The following is a 16874-nucleotide window of genomic DNA, read 5'->3' on the forward strand; positions in this document are numbered from 1 at the left end:
CTGAGACAGGCAAGAAGGGGTAAGATAAAGGAACCTTGGATGACGAGAGCGGTGGAGCTTCTCGTCAAAAGGAAGACGGTAGCTTACATAAGGTGGAGGAAGCTAGGGTCGAGCTCAGCTCTAGAGGATTACAGGCAGGCGAGGAAGGAGCTCAAAAACGGTCTGAGGAGAGCCAGGAGGGGGCACGAGAAAGGCTTGGCAGAACGGATTAGGGAGAACACAAAGGCATTTTACACTTATGTGAGGAATAAGAGAATGGTCAAAGAAAGAGTAGGCCCGATCAGGGATAGCATAGGGAATTTGTGTGTGGAGTCTGAGGAGGTAGGGGAAGCCCTAAATGAGTTTTTTGATTCTGTCTTTACAAAAGAAACGAACTTTGTAGTGAATGAAACCCTTGAAGAGCAGGTGTGCATGCTGGGATGGATAGAGATAGAGGAAGCTGATGTGCTGAAAATGTTGTCAAACATTAAGATTGACAAGTCGCCAGGCCCGGACCAGATTTGTCCTCGGCTGCTTTGGGAAACAAGAAATGCAATTGCTTCGCCACTTGCGAAGATCTTTTCATCCTCGCTCTCCACTGGAGTCGTGCCTGAGGACTGGAGAGAGGCAAATGTAATTCTTCTCTTCAAGAAAGGAAATAGGGAAATCCCCGGCAATTACAGACCAGTAAGTCTCACGCCTGTCGTCTGCAAGTTGTTGGAAAGGATTCTGAGGAATAGAATTTATGACCATCTGGAAGAGCATGGCTTGATTAAATGCAATCAACACGGCTTTGTGAGGGGCAGGTCATGCCTCACAAATCTTATCGAGTTCTTTGAGGATGTGACTAGAAAAGTTGATGAGGGTCGAGCTGTGGATGTGGTGTATATGGACTTCAGCAAGGTTCCCCATGGTAGGCTTCCTCAGAAGGTCAGGAGGAATGGGATTCAGGGGAACATAGCTGTCTGGATCCAGAATTGGCTGGCCAACAGAAGACAGCGAGTGGTAGTAGAAGGAAAATATTCTGCCTGGAAGTCTGTGGTGAGTGGTGTTCCACAGGGCCTTGGGCCTCTATTGTTTGTAACTTTTATTAATGACTTGGATGAGGGAATTGAAGGATGGGTCAGCAAGTTTGCAGATGACACAAAGGTTGGAGGTGTCGTTGACAGTATAGAGGGCTGTTGTAGGCTGCAGCGGGACATTGACAGGATGCAGAGATGGGCTGAGAGGTGGCAGATGGAGTTCAACCTGGATAAATGCGAAGTGATGCATTTTGGAAGGTCGAATTTGAAAGCTGAGTACAGGATTAAGGATAGGATTCTTGGCAGTGTGGAGGAACAGAGGGATCTTGGTGTGCGGGTACATAGATCCCTTAGAATGGCCACCCCAGTGGACAGGGTTGTTAAGAAAGCATATGGTATTTTGGCTTTCATTAACAGGGGTATTGAGTTTAAGAGTCGTGAGATCTTGTTGCAGCTCTATGAAACTTTGGTTATACCGCACTTGGAATACTGCGTCCAGTTCTGGTCGCCCTATTATAAGTAAGATGTGGATGCTTTGGAGCGGGTTCAGAGGAGCTTTACCAGGATGCTGCCTGGACTGGAGGGCTTACCTTATAAGGAGAGGTTGACTGAGCTCGGACTTTTTTCATTGGAGAAAAGGAGGAGAAGAGGGGATCTAATTGAGGTATACAAGGTAATGAGAGGCATAGATAGAGTCGATAGCCAGAGACTATTTCCCAGGGCAGAAATGACTAACACGAGGGGTCATAGTTTTAAGCTGGTTGGAGGAAAGTATAGAGGGGATGTCAGAGGCGGGTTCTTTACACAGAGATTTGTGAGAGCATGGAATGCGTTACCAGCAGCAGTTGTGGAGGCAGGGTCTTTGGAGACATTTAAGAGACTCCTCGACATACATATGGTCACAGAAATTTAAGGGTGCATAAATGAGGATCAGTGGTCAGCACAACATCATGGGCTGAACGGCCTGTTCTGTGCTGTACTGTTCTAAGTTCTATGTTCTAAATATCTCAGCAAGAGGCCCAGCAATCACTTCTCTAGCTTAGGATCCAGCCTACCAGGTTACTGTGGATCCATGAGCTTTTACCTTTCTCTTTCAGAATTTTATCCAGTAGTTTCCCTCCTACTGGTGTTTAGAATAGTTCGGAAATTAGATCTAACTGGAGGCAAACGTGAGGTCTGAAGTGTATGTACTGTGATGGCACATGTATTGGGGAGAACCTGGACACTCTTTTGAGTAATGTCCCTTTAAGAGGAGAGGCATTCTGAAAGAGACTCCTTGATTTGTTTTCTGAATATACCAGTATTAAGTTCTGAAAAGTACCCACAAGCCCATGGGGCTAAGTCACAAATGGTGAATAGAAGGCGAGTAGCAATGTGGTTGGATCAACCACTACTTCTGTCCAGATTATACTGAAAATTTATCTAAAGTGGAAAAGAGCAAAGATCTTTCCAAATCTTCTGAAGTATAGATTGAATTTCACATTCCGGTTGATGGAGGGAAGAGTGGATCTAAGACTGGTGTTTTAAATAAGGACAATTCTGAGGGCCTGAAGTCAGCTGTCTAAGAGAGCTGAGAAATAAGATTAAGGGTTAGGTTGGTAGGGGTGCAGGTATTAAAACATGCATTCAGTGATGAGAAAAGATTCTAAGGAAGGGATGCCATTCATGGCTAGCAGAAGAAGTTAAAAATTGTATTAAGCTAAAAAAAGTTTCTTAATTCAGTTAAGTGGCAGGTCAGGAGATTGGACAGAATGTGAAGAACATCAAAGAATGACTTGAAGATTAATAAGGAGGGAGAGAACGAGAGAAAGCTAGCAAAAAATACAAAAACAGCCAGTAAGTTTTTCTACATATATTTGAAAAGAACGAGTGAAGTAAGACTGGAGAATTAATACAGGGAAATAAGGAAATGGCAGATGAATTGAAAAGCTATTTTGCATTTGTCTTCATTGTAAAGGATTCGAATAACATGGCAGAAATAATTGTGAATCGGAACATAATAGGGAGCAAGGAACTTAAACAATTACAAACATCAGAGAAAAGGTACTGAGAAATTTGTTACCTAAGATCTGATGAAATTCCAGGCCCTGAGGACTTCACCCTATGGTCTTAAATACAATATCGACTTTGAAGAGATGTGTATTGCTTTCAATTTTTCTGAGTTTTGTACATTCCAGAAAGGTGCCACCAGATCCTTGAAAGAGGAATCGCAGGTAGGTAGGATAGTGAAGAAGGCATTTGGCATGCTTTCCTTTATTGATCAGAGTATTGAGTACAGGAGTTAGGAGGTCATGTTGCGGCTGTACAGGACACTGTTGGAATATTGCGTGCAATTCTGGTCTTCCTATCGGAAAGATGTTGTGAAACTTGAAAGGGTTCAGAAAAGATTTACAAGGATGTTGCCAGGGTTGGTGGATTTGAGCTATAGCGAGAGGCTGAACAGGCTGGGGCTGTTTTCCCTGGAGCGTCGGAGGCCGAGGGGTGACCTTATAGAGGTTTATAAAATTATGAGGGACATGGATAGAATAAATAGACAAAGTCTTTTCCCTGGGATGGTGAGTCCAGAATTAGAGGGCATAGGTTTAGGGTGAGAGGGGAAAAATATAAAAGAGACCTAAGGGGCAACTTTTTCATTTCGTGTATGGAATGAGCTGCCAGAGGGAGTGGTGGAGGCTGGTACAATTGCACCATTTAAAAGGCATCTGGATGGGTATATGAATAGGAATAATTTTGGAGGGATATGGGCTGGGGTGCTGGCAGGTGGGACTAGATTGGGTTGGGATATCTGGTCGGCATGGACGAGTTGGACCGAAGGGTCTGTTTCCGTGCTGTACATTTCTATGACTCCTGTGTTTTTTTGTATTTGTCATGGTATTTGAGCATTTCTGGTGAGGCTAATTCTTATTGGCCACTCTGTATTACCTACTTCTCATCAAAAGAGAAAAACAAAAGCAGAAAACTACAGGTTGGTTAGCCTAATGTCTGCCAGGGAGTAAATGCTGCAGTTTGTTGAGGAGGTTACAATTGGGCATTTAAAAAATTGTAATGCAGTCAGACAAAATCAGCATAGTTCTGTCCGTGTTAAGTCATGTTTCACCAATTTATTGAAGTTCTTTGAAGAAATACCATGAAATGGATAAAGGGAACTCAGTGGATGGACTATGCTTAGATTTCCAGATAGCCATCGTTAGAGAAATACTATGTGACAAATTAATGGGGCTAAAGGCAGACACATCCCCTGGCCCTAATGGCTTGCATCCCAGGATCCTAAAAGAGGTAGCTACAGTGATCGTGGACACATTAATTCTAATTTTCCAAACATTCCTGGATTGTGGAGAAGTACTAGAGGATTAGAAAACTGTCATCGTGACATCACTATTCAATAAAGGAGGGAGGCAAAAAATGGGTAACTATAGGCCAATTAGCCTCACATCTGTTGTTGGAAAAATAGACTCATCGAGAAGTACAGCATAGAAACAGACTCTTGGGTCCAACTCATCCATGCCGACCAGATATCCGAAATAAATCTATTCCCATTTGCCAGCATTTATCCATATCCATAACTCTTCCTATTCATATACCCATCCAGATGCCTTTTAAATGTGATAATTATACCAGTCTCCTCCACCTCCTCTGGAGGCTCATTCCATACATGCACCACCTTCTGCATGAAAAAGCTGCCCCTTAGGTTCCTTTTAAACCTTTCCCCTTTCACCTTAATACTATGCCCTCTGGTTTTGGACTCCCCCACCCTGGGGAAAAGACCTTGCCTATTCACACTATCTATGATTTTATAAACCTCCATAAGGTCACCCCTCAGCCTCCGACACTCCAGGGAAAACAACCCCAACCTATTCAGCCTCTCCTTTTAGATCAAACCCTCCAACTGTGGCAACATCCTTGTAAATCTTCTCTGCAGCCTTTTGAAATTCACATCTTGACAACAAGAATGGTTGTTGGATGCCCCAGGGTTTAGTTGCTTCAGAAGGAATAGGGAGGGAGGAAAAATAGGTGGGGGAGTGGCATTGCTAATCAGGGATAGTATCACAGCTGCAGAAAGGGAGGTTGTCGAGGAGGGTTTGTCTACAGAGTCAGTATGGGTGGAAGTCAGTAACAGGAAAGGGGCAGTCACTTTATTCGGAGTTTTCTACACACCTCTCAATAGCAGCAGCGACACTGAGGAGCAGATTGGGTGGAAGATTTGGGAACGATGCAGAAGTAATAGGGTTGTTGTCATGGGTGATTTTAACTTACCTAAATTGCAATTTTTGTGAAGATTTGTAGCTCAGGTTGTGGTTCAGGTTGTAAGTTTGCTCGTTGAGCTAGAAGATTTGTTCTCAGATGTTTTGTCACCGTGCTCGGTAATATCATCAGTGAGGCTCTGTTGAAGCACTGGGGTTCTGTCCCGCTTTCTATTTATGAGCTTGATCTGCTGTGTTGGCTGATCTCACTTTCAGTTCTTTTTCTGAGAGGTTGATAAATGGGGTCCAAATTGATATGTTTGTTAATGGAGTTCTGGTTTGAATGCCAGGCCTCTAGGAGTTCCCATGCGAGTGTTTGTTTAGCCTGTCCCCGGATGGATGTATTGTCCCAGTCGAACTGGTGTCTCTCATCCTCTGTGTATAAGCATACTAGTGATAGTCAGTCATGTCTTTTGGTGGCTAGTTGGTGCTTGTGTATCCTGTGGCTAGTTTCCTGCCTGGTAAGACCATAAGACATAGGAGTGGAAGTAAGGCCATTCAGCCCATCAAGTCCACTCCGCCATTCAATCATGGCTGATGCGCATTTCAGCTCCACTTACCAGCGTTCTCCCCGTAGCCCTTAATTCCTCGAGACAACAAGAATCTATCAATCTCGGCCTTGAAGACATTTAGCGTCCCGGCTTCCACTGCACTCCGTGGCAATGAATACCACAGGCCCACCACTCTCTGGCTGAAGAAATATCTCCGCATTTCTGTTCTGAAATGACCCCCTCTAATTCTAAGGCTGTGTCCACGGGTCCTAGTCTCCTCGTTTAACTGAAACAATTTCCTAGCATCCACCTTTTCCAAGCCATGTATTATTTTGTACGTCTCTATTAAGTCTCCCCTTAATCTTCTAAACTCCAACGAATACAATCACAGTATCCTCAGCCGTTCCTCATATGTTAGACCTAACTGCATATCTCCCCAACCCTTTCCAGCTCTTAACTTCACTTTATGCCCCTATTGATCCGGGCATAAACTGCAAGCAACTGCACGCAATATTTCGGGGGAACCGAATGAACAAATGAAATAAACGACTGGAGAAAGCCACAGAAACCTGTCGTTTCCAATAAAACATCTTTTGCTCAATCCTGCGCTGTGCACTTATCCTGAGCCCGATGCTCCAGTAATCTCTTGTCCGTGTCAGTAAAAGCTGCTCCACGAGGATTAATTACAGAACAGGTGCATCTAAATGGATTGAATTGCTTGAAGATGTAGACCATGGGATTGAGCACTTTCACCCAAAACAGTGACTGCAGCAGTACAGAATGAACAGTGCAAATGTGAGTATTATATTGCGCAGTACCTCAGTGAAATGGGAGGGTGGACGTTTAGGCAAGTTAGTTCTTGTGGGAGGCACTGGCTTTTCATTCGAATGTGACATCTAGTAAGGGGAGTCTGTTATTATTCTCTTCCTCATTGGAGAACTTTATACCAGTAAGGATGTTGTTTATGTGTTTGTGGGTTTATTCTAATTTGTTCCGTTTCGTGATGACAAAGGTATCATCCACACAGTGGATCCAAAGCTTGGGCTAGATCATGGGGAGGGCTGTTCATTCCAACCTCTTCAAAACTGCTTCAAGAATCCTGATATTGGTGATCCCATGGGTGTCCCATTGATTTGTTTGTTGGTCTTGTCATTGAAGGTGATGTGGGTTGTGAGGCACAGATCTACTAGCTTTAGGATGCTGTCCCTGCTGACGGAGTTGGTGCTGTCAGCTGTTTGTGTCCTTGGTTTGCCTAGCAGTGAGGCCAGTGTTTCTTTGGTCAGGGTGAAGTTTGTTGATGTGAATAGGGCCATACATCGAAGGAAACCATGACCTCATCATCCTCTACCTTGGTGTCTTTGATGCTGTTAAGGATTCCTGCGTGGAGTGGATGGAGCGGTGTGAGTCTTCTACTTGGTGTTTCAGTTTGCATTGCAGTTCCTTTGTTAGTCTGTATGTCGGTGTACAGGGAGTGAGACAATGGGTCTGGGGGAGGGCCCTAGTTTGCATACCTTAGGTAATCCATAGAAACGGGGTGTGTTGGATCCTTCAGGTTTCATTCTCTGGAGGTCTGTCCTGTTAATGTCACCTGCCTTGTGAAGTTTCCTCAGGGTTTGCTGTAAGATGGTTTTCTAGCTGTCCATCACTACCTGTTGGTAGGTGTCGGTATCTGTGAGTAGTGTGTTTGCTTTTTCAATGTATTGTGTTCTGTTCAGGATGATGGTCATATGTCCTTTGTCTGCCGGTAGGATTACAGTCTTTTCTGAGACCTTCCGGGGCTTTCCTGTGTGTTGTGGTGTTCCCTTCTTTCATTCTGCTTAGTGTTGGTGCTACTGTCTGTCTGATGGCCTGCTGGATTTCTTCCATAAGTCTGTTGTTTTTCAGGGTGGTTTCCAATGCTGTTATGAAGTCTTTTTTGTCCATATCCCTTGTACTAGGACGGCCTTTTCCATGTCTAAGAGTGGTCGGTCTAACAGGTTCTTTATCCGAGTCTCTGAATTGTCCATGTTATTGCTGTGTCTAATAGGATAAAACGCCGACACAACATCGAGAGCTGGAGGGCCTGTACTGTGTTATACTGTTCTCTGTTCTATGTTCGATGTTCTTTTCCTATAGCACGGCGACCAGAATTGAATGCAGTATTCCAAAAGTGGCCTACCCAATGTCAGTACAGCCGCAACGCGACCTCCCAACTTCAACACCCAATGCACTGACCAATAAAAACACCTTAATCCCCATGCTGTCTACCTGCAACTCCACTTACAAAGAATTATGCATCTGTAGGGCTCTTTGTTTGGCAACATTCCACAGGGCCCTACCATTTACAGGATAAGTCCTGCCCTACCAAAATGCAGCACCTCACATTTATCTAAATTAAACTCCATCTGCCACTCTTCGGCCCAGCAAAAAAAATGTTGGAATCAATTCTTAAAGATGTAACAGCAGAACTTTTGGAAAAAGATAATCTAGTCAAGCAGAGTCAGCATGGCTTCATGAAAGTGAAATCATTCTGACTAATTTATTGCGAGTTTTTTGAGGAAGTCCCAACTAAAGTGGATAGAGGGGCATCAGTAGATGTATTGTATTTAGACTTCCAGACGGAATTTGCTAAGGAACCTCACAAAAGATTAAGCCATAAGATAAGAGCCCACAGTGTTAGAAGTTATTGGCATGGATAGAAAATTGGCTCATGGACAGGAACCAGTGAGTGGGGTTAAGAGGATCTTTCTCAGGTTGGTGATTTGTGACCAGTGGGATTCCACAGAGATCAGTGCTGGGACTGTAATTGTTTACAATATATATTAATGACTTGGAGGAAGGAAGTGAATGTACTGTAGCCATATTTGTAGATGACACAAAATAGTTAGAAAGACAAAAGAAAGGCATACCAGCAGTTTACAGAGAGATATTTGTGGTTTACAAACGTTGGCGAGGCCACAGTTTGGAGAAATTGTCTGCAATTATTGAGTCATAGATATGTTTGGCAAGAGAGCAGACAATTCGGTCCATGCTGACCAGATATCTTAAATAAATCTAGACCCATTTGACAGAATTTGGCCCATATCCCTCCAAACCCTTCTTACTCATATTTCATCCAAATGCCTTTTAAATGTTGTTATTGTGCCAGCCTCCCACCACTTCCTCTAGCAGCTCATTCTGTACACGCACCACCTACTGCATGAAAACGTTGCCAGTTAGGTTCCTTTTAAACTTTCCCCTCTCACCTTAAACCTAGGCCCTGTAGTTTCCCTACTGTACAACAGATATTATTAAATTTAAGAAGTGCAGAGAAGATTTATCAGAATGCCACCTGGACTGGAAGGTGTGAGTCATTAGGAGAGATTGTATTGGCTGGGACTTCTTTCCCTGGAGTGTAGAGACTGAGGGGTGACCTCATTCAGGTCCATAAAATAACAAGAGGCATACATAAGGCACGGTGGCACAGTGGTTAGCATTGTTGCCTCTCAGCGCCAGAGACCCGGGTTCAATTCCCGCCTCAGGCGACTGACTGTGTGGAGTTTGCACATTCTCCCCGTGTCTGCGTGGGTTTCCTCCGGGTGCTCTGGTTTCCTCCCACAGTCCAAAAATGTGCAGGTTAGGTGAATTGGCCATGCTAAATTGCAGTGTTAGATGCAGGGGTAAATGCACCTGCAGGGGAATGGGTCTGGGTGGGGTTCGCTTCGGCGGGTCGGTGTGGACTTGTTGGACCGAAGGGCCTGTTTCCATACCTTAAGTAATCTAATCTAATCTAATAAGCCAACAACTTTTTCCCACCCTCGGGGAGCCTAAAACTAAAGGGCATAAAACAAAGAACAAAGAAAATTACAGTACAGGAACAGGCCCTTCGGCCCTCCAGGGCTGTGCCAATCCAGATCCTCTGTCTAAACCTGTCGACTATTTTCTAAGGATCTGTATCCCTCTGCTCTCTGCCCATTTATGAATCTGTCTTGATACATCTTAAATGATGCTATCATGCCCACCTCTACCACCTCCGCTGGCAATGCGTTCCAAGCACCCACCACCCTTTGCATAAAGAACTTTCCACGCATATCTCCCCTAAACTATTCCCCTCTCACTTTGAACTCGTGACCCCTAGTAATTGAGTTCTGCACTCTAGGAAACAGCTTCTTGCTATCCACCCTGTCTATACCTCTCATGATTTTGTAGACCTCAGTAAGGTCCCCCCTCAATCTCTGTCTTTCTAATGAAAATAAACCTAATCTACTCAACCTCTTTTCATAGCTAGGCAACATCCTGGTGAACCTCCTCTGTACCCTCTCCAAAGCATCCACACCCTTTTGGTAATGTAGCGACCAGAACTGCACGCAGTATTCCAAATGTTGTCGAATCAAAGTTTTGTACAACTGGAATCAGGAAGGTTAATGGAATGTTGGCCCTTATTTCAAGGGGGTTGGATTATGATTAGATTAGATTACTTACAATGTGGAAACAGGCCCATCGGCCCAACAAGTCCACACCGCCCCGCCGAAGCGCAACCCACCCAGACCCATTCCCCTGCATTTAACCCTTCACCTAACACTACGGGCAATTTAGCATGGCCAATTCACCTGACCTGCACATCTTTGGACTGTGGGAGGAAACCGGAGCACCCGGAGGAAACCCACGCAGACACGGGAAGAACGTGCAAACTCCACACAGTCAGTCGCCTGAGGCGGGAATTGAACCCGGGTCTCTGGCGCTGTGAGGCAGCAGTGCTAACCACCGTGCCGCCCAGCTTTCTCACTTCAGTCCACATTTTTTTTAAAAACACAAAACAAGAAAGTCCTTACAAACTTATTAATTAAAAGTCACAACTTACAACAACTGATGAGAGAAATATAACCTACGTGAATTCAGGATTCAGAAAACCAAGAGAGCACCTCAGATGGTAGCGATTTGAAAGCTCCTTTGTATTTTGTCACGGCCTCACGCTGGTCAGTTACCTGAGAACCAATCACTTAATAGCTGGCAGGCAGAAGCCCCTTGCTATTGATAACTAGTCAGTAGTACATAGACCAAACAACTGAACTTGTACAGTCTAAAGCTCCACTTGTACAGTCCTTTGGCTCATCTGCAAACTACTTCAGCCACTGCTGGAATTAGCTGTGTAAACAGTGCTTACGATGAGGGTCAGGTTACTTACTTTCAAAAAATGCAATAATTCAGCAATGTTTGTTTTTAAATATTTGTTTTCTCATTTCACTCCATAATTAAAAATATGGAAAAAATAAAAAACATGATCTTTACAGTATTTAAGAAGTTTAATGAAGTGACTTATCTAATGAATATTCCTGTTCATAGCAAAAAGATTCAGTTTTGTCATATAAACTTCTGTAAAAATATTATCATAGGGCAGAGGATAAGGAGGAATAAGTGTGTCAGCTGGAGAGAGCAGTGGAGGATGGCAGACAGACAGTTCTCAAAGTGAACCTCTGACAATTCAACTCACGGACACAGAAATACTGGGACAGTTAGACACTGTTCTCATATTTAGAGAAAGGATAATAGGAGGACATACTAAGATTACTGAGAGAATTTAAGCTAATCTGCCATGATACACCTGGTTATACAATATTAGTTCCACAAGAGGTGGACATAGGAGAGTCGGGAGCAATAAAACAACATCCTAACTTTGCGGGGAAGGCGGATGGTTCATGTTGTAAATGGCAGTGGAGTATGTGTGTGCACATTGTGATTTGATAAGCAACATGTAGCTGATTGGTTTGTGCAGTTATGACCAGTCATGGATGCTCAAGGTCATCATCCTGATGACAGCTCTCTGATTAGTTCCTGGGCAGCTGAACAACTTGCGGCTGTGAATGACACAGGGAGAGGCTTTCAAGCTGCTGGAGGGACAGGTTTTGTGTGTGGCTCTATTTCTCTGCACTGAAAACACCCCAGGCCTGAAGAAAGCCAGATTCTTTCTCCACCAGTTAGCTGTTGACTTTAACCAATAACTAAGTGACTTTGTAGCTAATTGACTTGAGCACCCTGCAAAGAAGTGAAAGAAAAGGGAGGAAGGTGATTAGGAAGAAGAGCAAGTCCTGGCAAGTTAGAAGGAATATCTTAATGAATCCTGAAGGGTGGTTCTACGAATTGTGTTTTCCCAGGTTGTTTTTCCCTCCAGTTTGCCTGAGTCTGTTTGTATGTGTATGGGTTTTGAAAGAACAAAGAACAAAGAAAATTTACAGCCCAGGAACAGGCCCTTTGGTCCTCCAAGCCTGAGCCGATCCAAATGTACTGTCTAAACCTGTCGCCCAATTCCTAAGCATCTGTATCCCTCTGTTCCCCACCTACTTATGCATCTGTCCAGACACATCTTAAATTAATCTACCATGCCTGCCTCTACCACCTCTGCTGGCAACGCGTTCCAAATGCCCACCACTCTCTGTGTGAAGTACTTGCCGCGTGTATCCCCCTTAAACTTTCCACCTCTCAACTTGAAAACGTGACCTCTCGTTATGGAATCTTCACCCTAGGAAAAAGCTTGTCTCTACCCACCCTGTCTATACCCTTCATGAGGTTTTCAACATCAATCAGGTTCCCCCTTAATCTTTTTCGAATGAAAACAAACCTAACCTACTCAACCTCTCTTCATAGCTAGCAACATCCTCGTAAACCTTCTCTGCACCCTCTCCAAAGCATCCCCATCCTTTTGGTAATGTGGCGACCAGAACTGTACACAGTATTCTAAATGCGGCTGAACCAATGTCTTGTACAATTTTAACATGACTTGCCAGCTCTTATACTCAATACCCCGTCCAATGAAGGCAAGCATACCATATGCCTTCTTGACCACTCTATCCACCTGTGCAGCAAGTATTCTCTGACAGTCCTTTATGATTTCTGCTACTCCACAATCTTCGTGTCATCTGCAAACTTGCTGATCAGACCAACAGTACCCTCTTCCAGATCATTTATGTATATCACAAACAACAGTGGCCCCAACACTGACCCCTGTGGTACACCACTGGTCACCTTTCTCCATTTCGAGAAACTCCCTTCAACTACTACTCTCTGTCTCCTGTTGCTCAACTAGTTCTTTATCCACCTGCTAGAACACCCTGCACATCATGTGACTTCACGTTTTCCATTAGTCTACAATGGGGAACCTTATCAAACGCCTTACTAAAGTCCATGTATATGACATCAATAGCCCTTCCTTCATCTATCAACTTGGTCACTTCCTCAAAGAACTCTATTAAGTTGGTAAGGCACGATCTCCCCCACACAAAACCACGTTGCCTATCACTGATAAGCCCATTCTTTTCAAAATATAAATATAAAAAGGGTTAAGGTTTTAATGAGTGGAGCCACATGTTGATAGTTCATAGAGATTACTTGTGATGAGAATTTATTTATTTGTGAGAAACAGTAATTCTTCTTAAGAACAGGAAACTGGTCAATGTTTTCTGTGAGCCTGACTGCAATAGACCCATAAATTAGGACTTTATGAACTTTGATTAGTGCTTAACTGATCCCTGGATTAGAGGGGTTTGAGAATGAGCTGTTCTACAAGTGAATCAAAACAATGTGCTGCCTGAAAGGGCAACAGAGACAGGAAAATGACTTTCAGAAAGAAACTGGATAAAAAGTTGAAAAGGCATGTCGAGTTCAGACTGATGATAATATGATGATAAATTCTCATCCGTCTCAGATTACCTGGCCGCAGTGGATAGATGGTTTGCAGTTCTGTTACCAAAGATGAAACCCTTGATGTACCAGAATGGAGGCCCCATCATCAGTTTTCAGGTGAGAGCGGAAGGTGTGAGGCCCCCTCTCCACACGGCTGAGCCAAGACTAACTCGACCTCAATTTGTGTTGAAGTCTCTGTCCACCTAGTACTCAGTCTAACTGGCCTGAAGATGTCTTTGCTCCTTTTGCAGGTGGAGAATGAATATGGGAGTTATTTTACATGCGATTATAACTACCTGCGGCATCTTCATGAGGTCATGCGCAAATTCCTGGGTGATGATGTCTTACTTTTCACCACTGATGGGAACCAGCTACAAGAGTTGAAATGTGGCACCTTGCAGGGGCTCTACTCAACTGTGGATTTTGGCACCAGTAAGCTGTAATCTCTCTAACTCCCACTGGGCCAAAGGTCCTCAAACACTGACTCCCACTGGGGTGTGGAACCCACACACACTGACTCCCACTGGGGCATGGGATCCACACACACTGACTCTCACTGGGGCGTGGGATCCACACACACTGACTCTCACTGGGTTGTGGGACCCACACACACTGACTCCCACAGGGGCGTGAGACCCACACACACTGACTCCCACAGGGGCGTGAGACCCACACACACTGACTCTCACTGGGGCGTGGGATCCACACACACTGACTCTCACTGGGTTGTGGGATCCACACACACTGACTCTCACTTGGTTGTGGGACCCACACACACTGACTCCCACAGGGGCGTGAGACCCACACACACTGACTCTCACTGGGGCGTGGGATCCACACACACTGACTCTCACTGGGTTGTGGGATCCACACACACTGACTCTCACTTGGTTGTGGGACCCACACACACTGACTCCCACAGGGGCGTGAGACCCACACACACTGACTCCCACTGGGGCGTGAGACCCACACACACTGAATCTCCCTAGAGTACACTCCCACACACACTGACTGTCACTGGGATACACTCCCACACACACTGACTGTCACTGGGATACACTCCCACACACACTGACTCTCACTGGGATACACTCCAACACACACTGACTCTCACTGGGATACACTCCCACACACACTGACTGTCACTGGGATACACTCCCACACACACTGACCCTCACTGGGGTACACTCCCACACACACTGACTCTCACTGGGGGACACTCCCACACACACTGACTCTCACTGGGGCATGGGACCCACACACACTGACTCTCCCCAGAGTACACTCCCACACACACTGACTGTCACTGGGATACACTCCCACACACACTGACTCTCACTGGGGCATGGGACCCACACACACTGACTCTCCCTAGAGTACACTCCCACACACACTGACTGTCACTGGGATACACTCCCACACACACTGACTCTCACTGGGGTACACTCCCACACCCACTGACCCTCACTGGGATATACTCCCACACACACTGTCTCTCACTGGGGTACACTCCCACACACACTGACCCCAACTGGGGTGTGGGACCCACACACACTGACTCTCACTGGGGCGTGGGACCCAGACACACTGACTCCCACTGGGGTGTGGGACCCACACACACTGACTTCACTGGGGTGTGGGACCCACACACACTGACTCTCACTGGGGCGTGGGACCCAGACACACTGACTCTCACTGGGGTATGGGACCCACACACACTGACCCTCACTGGGGTGTGGGACCCACACACACTGACTCTCACTGGGGTACACTCCCACACACACTGACCCCGACTGGGGTGTGGGACCCAGACACACTGACTCTCACTGGGGTGTGGGACCCAGACACACTGACTCTCACTGGGGTACACTCCCACACACACTGACTCTCACTGGGGGACACTCCCACACACTCCCACACACACTGACTCTCACTGGGGGACACTCCCACACAGACTGACCCTCACTGGGGTACAGTCCCACATACACTGACTCTCTCTGGGGTACAGCTCCCACACACACTGACTCTCACTGGGGCGTGGGACCCACACACACTGACTCTCACTGGGGTACAGTCCCACACACACTGATCCTCACTGGGGTACAGTCCCACACACACTGACCCTCACTGGGGTACACTCCCACACACTGACCCTCACTGGGGTACACTCCCATACACACTGACTCTCACTGGGGTACACTCCCACACACACTGACTCTCACTGGGGGAATAGTCTATTTTTGCAGCTTATAAGACTGTGGTTTGGGATTCCTTTTGTTGGCTCAGGATTGAATTGTGCAGAACAAAGCTGAGAAGATGAGGTGCAGAGCAGCCATGATTTCTGTGTAATGGAGGATTCTACTCATGGTGAATGTTCTGTTCTTGCTGGTCCCTCATTGAATTAGCTAAATTGGAGCTGCAACATGGGCAGGTTACTCAGCTTCCCACTCCATGCCAGTATATTTCCTCCAAAGGATGTTAAACCCCAAATCCCCAATTCATTCCATTAACCCATTGCTAACCAACTCTTTGATGTTGTGATGATCCCTGATTCAATCCTGAACTTGTACTGCACATTTCCCATTCTTTCAGCACAGTTAAAAATAATTCTCTCACTTGTTTCTAAATCATGAGCATTTACACTTGTATCTCTGTTCTAGATCAGACCATGTAAGCAACAGGTTCTTCCCCCGGTGATAGCTGTTTATGATGGGCTGCATTTTGAGTAAATGCTTTGTTTTCTGACCCTGCAGCTGATGATGTCAATGCTTCATTTCGAATCCAAAGGCAGTTTGAACCTGAAGGCCCACTGGTGAGTGCGGCTGTTTCTGGGGGTCATTGGATGGACTCTGGTTGCTGTGGGATGGACCTGTTTGTGTGGAATGGGGTGGACTAGGCCTTTAGGTCAGATTTTGTTGACGCTGGAGGGTGTGTGGGGATGGCCTGAGAGAGCAGGCATAAGATCCTGGTCTGTAGCATTGCAAGGCGGGTTGGGGAGACTCTGAAGAAGAGAGAGCAGGTCCTGTGTTCGTGACTGAAATGGTTTGATTATTTTGGGAGTGGGGATAGACTAATGTATTCTGTCTGGACCTGACTCGATCTGCTACGATCTGTTCCTGACCCATGCTATTTTATTTCCATTCCCCAGGTGAATTCTGAGTTTTATGTGGGATGGCTGGATTACTGGGGTGTGGAACATTCAGTGGTTCCAATTGAAAATGCCACCAGAATGCTGGAGGAATTGCTGCATCTTGGAGCCAGTGTGAATATGTGAGCTCATGTCTTTAATTACCCCGTGGGGCAGTGCCCCTCAGAACCCACTCAGCTGCTGTATCATGTGCTTGGTGCTTGTTGATTGGATCATGGATTCTCACACCCACCCTAAACCTCACCCACACTCCCACCCCCAACCTCACACCCATCCTCACCCCCACCCTCACTCCAACCCTCACCCATGCTCTCGCACCCACACCCACCCTCACTCCCCACCCTCACTCCCCACCCTC

The 16874-nt window shown here is 45.7% G+C and overlaps 1 protein-coding gene across 3 annotated transcripts in view; it reads left to right on the forward strand.

The window, feature by feature from the left end:
- The window catches only part of LOC122551862 (beta-galactosidase-like), a 90196-nt gene that overhangs the window by 26269 nt on the left and 47053 nt on the right, over positions 1-16874 (forward strand). For all 3 annotated transcript variants that reach the window (XM_043694404.1, XM_043694405.1, XM_043694406.1), the window contains 4 exons: positions 13391-13485; positions 13620-13800; positions 16122-16180; positions 16517-16638. In XM_043694404.1, coding sequence (XP_043550339.1) covers positions 13391-13485; positions 13620-13800; positions 16122-16180; positions 16517-16638 — 457 coding nt within the window. The remainder of the gene's footprint in view (positions 1-13390; positions 13486-13619; positions 13801-16121; positions 16181-16516; positions 16639-16874) is intronic.

Source organism: Chiloscyllium plagiosum, chromosome 7 (assembly GCF_004010195.1).
Source record: "Chiloscyllium plagiosum isolate BGI_BamShark_2017 chromosome 7, ASM401019v2, whole genome shotgun sequence".
In the NCBI taxonomy this organism is placed as follows: domain Eukaryota; kingdom Metazoa; phylum Chordata; class Chondrichthyes; order Orectolobiformes; family Hemiscylliidae; genus Chiloscyllium; species Chiloscyllium plagiosum.